This window comes from Plectropomus leopardus, chromosome 9 (assembly GCF_026936395.1).
Source record: "Plectropomus leopardus strain MGB_pleo_1.0 chromosome 9, ASM2693639v1, whole genome shotgun sequence".
Classification (NCBI taxonomy): domain Eukaryota; kingdom Metazoa; phylum Chordata; class Actinopteri; order Perciformes; family Serranidae; genus Plectropomus; species Plectropomus leopardus.
In genome coordinates, this window is record NC_142184.1 from 27,901,103 (window position 1) to 27,913,152 (window position 12,050).

Sequence of the window (12,050 nt, forward strand, 5' to 3'; positions counted from 1 at the left end):
TAACTTAATGTAGATTCACTTCAGGGTGCTACGAACTGTAGAGACGGAAAAATGATAACAGAGTCATAACACTGATTTGAATTTATATTTCTCGCATCTTTATGTAGTCATATAACATAGGTGCAAAGCCCTTGCACTTTTCAATGAAAAAAAGTAATCTTATTGCTGCAAAGCTGCAAAATGTGACAACTTGGGATGAAATGTGTTGAATAGCATGTAAAGGGATAATTCTGGTTTTGGGGGAAAGAAGTTAAATAGAGCAAAGACCACCAGAAGTCATGTGATCAGACAGGTTGTAATCAAAAACCCCCAAGTTAGCCAAATTTAATTAGAGGACAAAATTGAGGATGAACTGTAAAATCATTACCAAAAGTCCGAAGTAACTTCCGTCACAGTTTACAGACTGACTTTCTGGTTCTACTTTAACCTTTCACACTAACAGTAATTGTTTGTGCACATATCATACACAGAACATCCATTGTTTCTCCACAGAAGCTGAGCAGAGAGGTCAGTAATGACATGTCTCCTATCACCAGCTTTCCCCAGCATAGCATCACTATTGTGTTTACTCCATACAGACTGGCAATTAAATCAGTTCCCTTCTGCAGGCGAGTTGGAATAGTTTGGTGGTAAAAATGTAGTTATATTGTAAGATTACAACAGCAAATATTGGAGGCCCCTGGGTAGGTTGAAACGTAATCATATCATCAGTTGGAGACAGAGAAACAAAACAGATATTTTAATATCATAGCATTGATTTTTTTATTTTATTTGTGTGTTCAAAAATATGACACCTTATTTGGTTCAGTGTTTGTTTTTTCAAGGCCAGCAGAAGGCAATCTGAAGCACAACCTGAGCCATACACGTGAACATACATTGCATATATCTGTTGCTCACTGTAGAGTGAGCTGAAGGTTACCACATAATTATGACAAACAGGTATGGCAGGCTGGGATTTCGGCAGCGGTAGCACTTAGGCAAGCGGGGAGCCTGTGGATAGGCAGTATAATTTCTAGCTCTCACCCGGGCGCCATAATTATCAATATTGCCTGTTTACAGAATGAATATTAATGCCTGCTCCTCTGTGAAGATGGAGCACAGCGGCATCTTTAACAGTGGAATATCAGAGCAAGTGATTGACTGGGAGGTCACACACCGCTCTTATTAGATTCCACTTTGAATTCTCCGCCTCAGACGACCTGTCCGCGGTCGTGGGGGGCCTCCCAGCGGTCCCTGCTTTGTTTTCAAATGCCTTTTCTTTGCTCCTCATTATTGAATGCCCGATGACTGATTGCTAATCTGTTCATCAGACGGAAACAGAAAGAGGCTCATCCTGAAACCCGCTCATTACTTAATATGCTTGGTGCTAAATCGAGTGCTTGCAGGCTCACCGGGACTTTTTGTGGGCCATCAGCAGTTTGAAGTGTGTGTTTAGATCTGTGTATGTGTGTGTGAAATCACACTCAGAGGGTGGTTTGTGTGAAAAGGGATACACAACACCAGGAGGTTCTCTTAGTCACAAAGCCTTTTTTTTCTCCATAGGAGTCCTAGCAAACAAAAACTGCATTCAGTGATTCTGTTTGTGAATACAACCACATTTATACACGTTTCTGACACAAATAGACAAGATTTCCTGTCCTCCAAAGATCTAATAGCTACTTTTCAAGCTGCCTTAAGTTTGAAGAAGGAGCCAAGCTATCCACTTATAATAAATCAAAGGTGTAGAGCTGAGTTTGTACCCACTCAATCAGCAGTCCAATTTATAGCCACTTTAAAGTGTGATTTACTACCTTGAGTTCTAATCCTCATTTTTATTATTGGGTTTTTACTTTTAAGTAGCTGTAAAGCTGAATTACCAGCATTGGTAGGACGTGCCAGACATGCATATTTGATTTTTTTCTTTCCTGGAATTGTCCGAGGTAAATCATTAGCTGAAATGTGATTTACTCCTCTGGGTTTTTAATGGCATTTTCAACCATTAATTTTCAAATATGCATACCACTCTACCCTCCATATAGATTTTGGAATAAAAATACCACATTTGGTGTTAATTGATAACACTCAGGGTAGTAAATCAATCACTTTTGCATTTATTTACATGCATCATTGCCATTTTGATTTGGAATATTGCACCATGAGTGATCATTATTTTTGGAATAATTATCATCCTCTGTGTTTTGCCAGAATACCGACAGCAGGTGTTGGTCCTGATTGGCCTGCGAACATTTACTTCACCTTCCAGTTCTATCGCTTCCCACCAGTCACATCGCAGCAGCTCAAACTACTGACTGGTGACAAGGTTCAGCAGAAAGCTAGCACTCCACTTCCCTGTGTCCTGGCCTCCATCAACAAAGACGGCACTGTCAGCTCTGGTAAGGATCCACTGCTGTTGCTGCTCCAACAAAAAATACTGCTCATTTCCTCCCTGAAATGTAGAGTAATGCCTACATTTGTTACCTGTGAATCTCTCCAGTAAACATTTTTGATGAATGAAACTGTCCTGACTATGGCCCCAACAGTTTGGACGCACTTAAGAAAACATGCAATTACAGTGGATAAAAGGTTTTGAATTAATATATTTTTATGCCTCTGCGCTGGTGATAGCAATGGCGGTAGGCATATTGTTTTGGGGTTGTCAGTCTGCCCCAAACTAATGAATGCAATCTCTCAAGAACATCTTGAGGGAATTTCTTCAAATTTGACACAAATGTCCAATTTGGTGGTTGAATGTCAAAGCTAACTGTGACTTCACAAAACATATTTGCTTTGTCACAGACACCTTGACCTTTGAGATCAAGAATTCATATGTAATTGACCCTTCGCCAAACCTCGCCTCTTTGTGATGGTCCATCAAGCTGTGTGAGCTAGCATGGAGCTCACACTGTAACTAACTGCACTCTATTATATCATTTTTGTGAAAATGAAAAAGTGATCCCCACAGAGAGGCAGACCGAAGGGTCTACAATATTTATTTGGAGGATATATCCAGGATGTCAGCCTCACTCAGCAGCAAAAACAGGTTATAAAGATAAAGTTAGAGGCTAAAGACTAACACACAGATCACACTTTAAAAGTGAACCACCATATCGCCAAGTGATTGAGACAGAGGGATGAAAAGGATGAAATGAATATATAGGGAAACTGTTTTTATTCAACCAGCTGTGTGTCATCGCGGTGTGTGCAAAAGAACGGTATGTAGCTGCTCCCCTGTAACGCTGCCTTTCCCCCCCCAGAGCTCCCAGTCCACCAGCCAAAAACCGCTCATCTGCACACACTGTGATGACACATGGCTGGTTAAATACCGGCAAAGTTCCTCGGATTCCCTCCACTATTCCTGTAAAGCAGAGTAGGTTGTAACTCACTTTTATAATCATTAAAATAAAAAGTAGCTTGTTTATACATTCAGTAGGCTACACCCTCAGTAGCTAAGTCAGATAGCTATCCCTACACTTTTTGGAGTTTGATTTTGGTTTTGGAATACCGAAGAAATGTTAATCTCCTTCCAACCTCTCCAAGTAATTAGTGTAATTATTACATGTTCACCAGGCACAATGTTAAGCTCAGTATCAGTAAAACCAGCCTGAAGATGAGGAAAATCTGACATGATTGCATGAGAGGCTATGGAGCACAGCCATGAAGTTGTCGGACCCTTGTTGGTGCTGGCCGTTGCTGCGCTATGATTGGCCAGTGTGTGTTGAGGGGCTGGACTTAGGGAAGGGTCAATTATGACAAAACGATGAAGTTATTATATTTAATGTATATCTAAAAGTTAAAAGGTCAGCCTCACTGTGGCATCATAATGTTCTACAAAAACACTTTTACTCAGCGTCATATCTCAGCAACAGAAGGGGAGACATTTGGTCAGATACTAAGTTGGTGACACCAATCTTGGATGCCCATCTTGATACTTTGCTGATTTTATAGATCTTCTGTGCTGCTAAGTGGGAAGATGTGTTCGAAGCATCCATGTTTTCACATACAGAGATGTAAATGCAACTTGACTGCTGCGTGGAGGCGTACAACCATGATAAATGTAGTTTTTCTTAACCTTCTCGCTGCCATTGGCTTCCATTTGTATGAGCATGGTGTGAAACTGGAGGGACTTCACATGCCATGTCATCAACAAATTGTGATACCTTTGAGAACGTGAACTGACAAATTCAAGCTGTTCATGGTGCATTCACGTCCATGTCAGAAGGTGGGAAAATGCATCGTGTGCTTTGGAAAATGTGTAAATCCCTCCCATTGATTACTGTAGTGTTAGAGTTGTATATTTGTTACAGATTCTGGATATAAGTCTGGCTGTGATTCATTTTCTTACTCTCCGAAAAAACGCTGTACAATTGGTGCCTACAAACGAGGCGAGCTCGTTCCATGATGCTCCATGATGTTCTCTGATGCTGAGGCACTTCTCTTTCAATCAGCCGAGCGGGCGCTGATTGATGTCAAGTCTATTCATGTAGCAACTAATGAAATGGAAGAGATATTACAGCTTTTGACGGAGCATGATATTGAGCACACAAACAACCCCCCCCCCACATGTCTCGTTCCTACGCCTACCCATATTCTCCATTCCCCAGACACACACTTTAGTCTAACTCAGTCAATATTTCTCTGTCTGTCTCTGCGTCTCTCTCAGTCTATAGCATCCAGTATACAATTTCACAAATCCCGCCTACATTCAGACAGATCCTTCTACATATTCTGAGCATGGGAGCCTTTTCACCTGTTTACTCATAACTGTTGAATTACCAAAGCTTCTCTCATGTTTAAAGGATTAAGCAGTACGGTTATCATTTAACAGTTTGCTCATTCATTGCCTATCTTAGTGTTTAACCAGGTAATTGTTTCTTTAAATACTGAAATCTGACTCCTTAACTCCAAAACAAAAGGTAAATACAGTTCATACACAAACAAGAACTACCCTTTCTGGAAAGATGTTATCAGAATTTGGCAAGAAATTGTAAATCAAGATTACCCAAACTGAGTGGAATCAGTGCTGTGACATTAAATTAGCTTTTTTTGTTGTTGTTTTTGTTATGCCATCATAAGCAGATTAGAGTGAGGTTTCTGAACATTTGGAATGTTATTGAGATTTGTGTTATATTTGCTCTGAAAACGACAAGTTTCAACACCATAATTGCATTCCATGCACAGGCCGAACAAACCATTACACAGAAACACTTAGAGAGTCTCTGTTGCTGATTTTATTTGAGAAAAGTTAATTTTGTTTCATGCAACTGTTGTTTAAGCAAAAGTTATTTAACCAAAGTAATAACAGCGAATTAGAGAAAATAAATTAATGAAAACCTAGGTTTGCTTGTTGTGTCTATGCAGTAACTTGTTGGAGCAAAAAAGAGGAAAGACAAAACACTTGTATGTAATAAAAAAGCCCCCCCCAAAAAACAATGTTTTTGAGGGAAATAACAAATATGTGAAAGAAAAATAACTCAGTCTTCCTATTAACAGATGATATTTGGATTTATGACCATTATCTTATAGTGGGCTAGTGTTAGTGAATTTCAAGTGGATATTTCTGTATTACTGACAATACTGTTAGTTTGCTAACTTTGTGATCATTCTATACTTCTACCTTTTAGCATATCACAGATAAACGTATTTGTTGGTTTCTGTCCGTGGTCTCACGCCACTTGATTTCTGTCAGGTCACTCACGTCACCAAGAGACCAACTCAAGACAATCTTGAGAAATTAAGGGACATTCAATGTGCCATTATCCTGATTGTCACTTGTAGCTATAGTAATTGCTGTCCAATAAAGGCGCTCCAAAGCTGCACTAATCAATATTTACTATTGACAATGGAACAAATGACCATGTGCAAGTTTGTGAAGAGCTGGTGAAAATTGGAGATCTGGAGGCTGATGAGCTTTTTCTCAAGACTTGGCAGAGACCAGAGCAGAGCAGAGCATGATTATTGGACATGTCTGCTAAGTGGGTAAATAAGCAACTGGTTGCTAACATGATGAACATATCAACTTTATAAGGGGACGCTGTCAATGCTGCTGCCTCCAAGTCACCAGGTGAAGAAAATATACACTGCGTTTGTTGCCTGGGTCTAGACCTTTGAATTATCCCACTCCACTCAGGGGCTGTGAACACAGCAACAGTTCTTGCATGAAACGTGAAACTTTTGTTGTGGTTTGGCATTTTGTGCACACGACAACAGTGTTTTGGGGACCTGAAAATGCAAACTTTTGAAACCAGGTTCCTGAGTTTAATCTTTTGAAAACATCACCCCTTCTGTTGCTGTGTAAACTAGCAATGTGCAGTTCCTGTGAGAACGCTGATGTCACAACTGCACTTCATGCATGCATGCGTATTACATTACAGACAAAAAGCCAAGTCTGCATCCTGACGTGTTAAATTGAGATGGTGATCACTGTGATGTTAAACCCAGTGTGTGGAGGGTACATGCAGATACAGTCAGGGTATACCCACCTCTTTTTCTGGCTATTTACAGAAATACTTCATTGATCCCCAAGGGAAAATTGTGTATAACCACCTATTACACAAAAAGTTGTTGAGATATATCGCAGAGTTTAGCCACTTCCCCCCCGGTAGCCTTCTCATATACCTAGTAGTACTGTACACCTACCTTATTAACTACCACTACACCACTGATTATACCTGGTAGAGATGATGTTAGCTGTGAACATGGTGGGATGCTGGCATTAGCAGTTAGCGTGAAGCACAGTTTTGCCAAGGTACATGCTCACAGAACCGCAAAGATGAAGCACTCTGACACCACTCCACAATCACTGTATGTTTTTGCAATCCAATAAAACCAATAGTGTGTTGAATTCATAACTACTTCTACTTCATTTATAGCATCATAAAGAAATTACCATTGCAGCTATAATACAGTGACAAATCTACTTCATTTTACAGATACCGACTACCGGGAGGGAACTCAATTCCCCTTTTCCAATAACGTTTTTATAGTCTTTTGTAATCTTTTACTCCCTAATTGGACAAATGAATGTTAATGTAAAACATCGAGCACACTCTTTACTAGCTGCGGTTTAAGTGATCTGTAAAGATATGAATTATCCAAGTATTGTACAAGATCAATGAGCCACTGACGACTCCCTCGTCATTCAGTAGTGTGTGTGTGTTTGAAAGTAGGGTGTGTGTGTGTGTGTGTGTGTGTGTGTGTGTGTGTGTGTGTGTGTGTGTGTGTGTGTGTGTGTGTGTGCGTGCGTGCGTGCGTGCGTGCGTGCGTGCGTGTAGGGGTGTGAGACAGAGGTTGAGAGAGAATTTGGAATATGTCTGAGCTTCAAAGCTGCTGCAGTTACTCAGCGTTGTGCCTCTGTGTCCTACTAGGTGGGAGCTCCCCAGTACAACACACTGAATTCCTCAACCCTGTTGAGACAGTGGCAGGATATATCATGCTTCATTAACCCATTAGGTCTCAGAAAATGTCTTTCAATCCAGCTATCAAGTTAGTTTTACAACTGATCATTTATCAGCCTGAATCACAAAAAAAGAGGAATTTCACAGGAATGGGAATCATCTCTCCCCACAGAAAGTGTGAAAAGTTGAGAGCAGAATCCCAAACTTTCTTTGTGCACTGACGCGGTAAATGGGTTGAGCTGTAATGAATTAATTACGAAGGGGGCCCTTAACATAAGCTTTGTTGGAGGGGAAAGGTGCAGAATATTACATGCAATTCCAGCTTTCATATTTTTTCCCACCACATACAAGATGCTATGTCTCTCACAGTCATTTTGTGATATACAGACCAGAAGACAATCAGGATCTCGTCCCCTAACTCTCCCTCTTTCCCACTGTGGACCTAAACAGACTGAGAAAGGAAGTGAGACTAGTTTGGCATCCCGCTGTTTACTTTATATAAGTTAGCTCACACAGCGATTTAAGTGCTTTGTTTCCACAACTGATTTCACTAAGCCAATAGGTGTAACATTTTCACCATCATGTGCGAACAATTACAATGGTTAAACTGTAGGTAGGAACAATTAAAAGAATTCTCCGGAGAACAAAGGAATAAGCAGTCTGCTCCCTTTGCATTAATTTGCATTTTCAGGCCTCAACAAGAGAGTTTTATTTTAAAGGCACCAGTGGGACACACAAGCTCTGAGCAGCCAATGGTCAGTATGTGACCTGTGATATTTCTAGCAATTATTTGCCAGGGATGGAAATTATGTTGCAAATGCTCTACAAAGCTAGGGTCCACCCACACAGCTGTTTTCATTCGCCTCCTGATTAGACCTCAGGACTGTGTAGGCGTGTACAGACTAGGCTTGATTGGCATGACTGTGACTTTTTATCCGATTGTGTTGAATCTGTTGAGAACGATTCAAAATTGAACACGAGGCCAGTTTAAACCTTGTGACAAAATCTACCAGCTGAACAGGCGTTTGCTATAGCTAGCTAGCAATGAACACACCAAACATTAGTCTGTGTAGTATTTCTGGACTGCGTTTGTGTGAAAGCTGAGTTCAAAACTTACTAGGAACTTCAGCTGCTATTTTCCTCCTTTTCCTGACTTTCTATCTTTTTATGATTGTGGTCATTAAGTCCCGGAATAACCACAAATTTCTCCTCAAATTCAAGCAAATAAAATACTTCACTGACAAGGATATAACCTCACCTTTGTTTGGACCACCGCTACATCCAATAGCACTGCTGTAAACATTCACTTTACATTCAGTCTGAACACTGCAACTATCAGCATTTACCCACCATCTCCCAATGTGTTGCAGCTCCACTCATCTTCAACTTTTTGAGTTCACGTTGCATTTGGAAAAAAAGTAGCATTTGCCAGTTGTACAGTTCAGTATCCTAAAAATAATTTAAAACTGGAGAAACTTTACGTAGTGAAGTGTCTCCCCATGATGTTAGTGCTGCCAATGGTGCCACACTATTTTACTAATCTACAGGTGACGGTAATGTGCCAGTAATGGCAAGAAGGAATCCACTGCTTATATAGAAACATGTTAACAATGCTGGGTTTAAAAAAATATTATGCCACTGCAGCCTCTTGCAAATCCCATTTGTACTATGTTTACACCTCATTTTTAGAGGTGGAGAATTTCCCCTTTTTTCCCCACCCAATTAGCATGTATTAGGGCTGGGCAATATATTGATATTATATTTTATCAATATATTTGACATATTCATATTATATTTATATTTTATTTATCAGTATAATGATATGACACTAGATTTTATATTAGATTTTGGATGCCATAATATCGTAAGGACTGCCTTTTCCTGCTTTTCAAGGCTGAATAACAGTAAAGTGATTTGTTTTTATTTTACTCACCAGACAGATGTAGCAAGTTTATAGTATTTGCATTTACCCACTTTTGTCATAAGATCCACAATACTGATGGTTATTTATCCAAAATCGTATTATTTGATTTTTTTTTCTGAAAGCACAAATAGTTAACAAAAATATCAATATCGAGGTATTTGGTCAAAGATATCATAATATTTTTATTCCGTATTGCTCATCTCTAGCGTGTATACAGTATATGCTGTTTTCTTCAATCCGGGAAAGCTCCCTTAAAATAGGCGATAGACTCCTTTCCCTTTGCCAGTGGACAAGTATGGCTTGGTTTTGTATTTTTGTGGTGTGTCAATTTCACCGCCACGAACATGCTAGAAAATGGGGTTAGCAAACCATGAGAAAGCAGCTTGGAGAGCAGTGGTTCCTTTTTTTACCGTATTTTATTATTTGTTCAGTCTTTCTTTAACACTCGGTGCTGACTAATTTGGAATGACATTTGAGCGCTGCTTGGATGGATGATTGTGCTGGAATAGGGGCAAAAATTAGCGAGTCAATCCAGGTGTCATGTTTCCATGGCTGCTGATTGAAACTGCTACCAAACAATAACCATGGCTACTTCAGAGTCACTTGTCCTGGGAATGAATGCAGAGTTTTAACCTTTCCCACTAAAGTTAAAAGGCCATATATTTGTGGGCTTCTTGTCCAGTGGCAAAGGGGCTAATTGGCGGATATAATCCACTGTGAGTTATCACCACAACAGTAAAAGCAAAAATCATTGCCAGCTAAAAACGGATTAATTCTTACATGTTTGCTAATAACAAGACGAGGGTCACACATGTGCTACATGCATGGTTTTGAGTCTCACAACACAATGTCTTAATGGAAGAAAAATATCCTCTAAATGAAACAACAGTTGTATCAATCCAAATGTGTGGGCAGCCTGCTTTAGGTTATGCAAAATTTATTCATGTAGAAAATGTTGCGGATTGTTACTTGCAGGTGGTCTTGTAGAAGAGCGTAGGCCTTCGGCACAAAGTCCATCATCTCCTGCATGATATTGCAGTGAGTACCTTGTTATTTTGCTGTTTTGTTTTTTTATACACACACAGAAAAAAATAACCAGTTTGCCACTGATATCTTGGTAAATGTAGCCTTTGTTTACTGTGGTGCTCTGGTTTGCGTCAGTCTCCACATCTCGCTGTGCACTCTGTGCATCCTCACTGTTTTCTCTCCCTGCAGCCTTCACAGCGTTGTTGAGAGTTGTTGATCCCCGGCAGGATTTTCAGTCCGTCTGGCCTGCTGTGTGTACACCAGGCAGGCCATCCAGGTTGGGCGGGAGGGGGGGGGGTTCTGCTGGGTGCTGCTCTTCGTCTGCAGACTTAGCTGCACACACACATGGACACACACACAACAACCCTGTACAACCCTTGGGCCAGATCTGTCAGCTCTTCCCCGCTTGTGAGCACAAACACACATAGCACGTTCTCTCTCTCTCTCCCCCGCTCTCCCTCTGTGCTCTCATTGCCACCCGTCCACTGCACACAAGCCCAGAGCATGCTGGGAGAATTAATGGTCCAAGTGGAGAGAGTTGGCGGCTGGCTGGGGAGTGGGGAGGGAGAGGGGGAGGTGAAGGAGTGTGTGTAGGTTAGGTTAAAGGAAAAGGAGTTCTAAAGCTGCACAGAAATATCAAGACTACTTTGGTCTTTGTCTTTGCCCGTCGTCTGTTATCATTTTCTTGAATACTGTCAAACAAGCCTCTTGTAGCCTCGGTACAAACTGTCTATCGTTGTCACTGTTGTCTACTTTAGATGAAATGAATGTTCCCCCAGTATATATGCTTTTGTTCCTTTTTCATTTCACACATCTGATCAGAAAATAACTCTTCCACTGTGGGTGGATTTTTACTCAGCAGTCTGTGAAACCTTGACTGTAACCTACCTCAACTCACTGTAATGAGCTGCAGCCTACCCAGATGAATGTGTTTTGCCTTTCACTGCAGAGTTCAGTGGTCTAAAATGTTGTTTCAGAGGCTTTTTTACCTTGACAAGAAAAAATATCATTAGTGCAGGATATGATCTGATGAATTAAAACAAATATTGATAATAATGAAAATAAAAATAAAATAATAATTATAACAATAACAAAAATATATGAAAATAAATGCTTTTAATAAGCTGTTCAGGGCTTTCAACTGTATTTCAAAGAAGCAGACAACATCACCTGTTTGTGACCAACAGACACACACACACACACACACACACACACACACACACCCCACCAACACACACCCCACCAACAGAAACTGTCATTCTATATTGGGAAGAGATATAATATATAGTAGAAAATTTATTTTTAAGGTCTTTCCCCTTAAGATTACTGCATATATGCTTTTTTCAAGGAATTGTCAAGAGGAGACCAACACTCTAAAAAAAAAAGAAAAAAAAAGGTTATAATACGCATCCATCTTTTTAAGTAGTTCCAATGGCATTATTGTGAAAACCTATTAGTAATTTTTTCGGTACAGTACAAATATGCTCGGAATTTTTTATTTTATTTGATCTTGTTCAGAAATTGACTGAAGTTTTACACTAGTAAAGGACCTTTGAGCTTGATTTTTTTCTTACATGAGATAAATTTAAATTTACAAGTCCCTGAAATGCTCAGAAAATAAAATAGAAATTTGAAAGTCAACAACTGAGGCAAAGTGGACAAAATCCACGTGCTGAGGAAGTTCATTTGATTGAAAACTCCATAACAGCTTCTAAATGGACCTTGTG

General features: G+C 40.0%; 1 protein-coding gene across 2 annotated transcripts in view; it reads left to right on the forward strand.

Annotated features, from left to right (window-relative positions):
* nphp4 (nephronophthisis 4) overlaps positions 1 to 12,050 on the forward strand; it is a 198,305-nt gene that overhangs the window by 131,527 nt on the left and 54,728 nt on the right. For both annotated transcript variants that reach the window (XM_042491381.2, XM_088082428.1), the window contains exon 15: positions 2,185 to 2,372. In XM_042491381.2, coding sequence (XP_042347315.2) covers positions 2,185 to 2,372 — 188 coding nt within the window. The remainder of the gene's footprint in view (positions 1 to 2,184; positions 2,373 to 12,050) is intronic.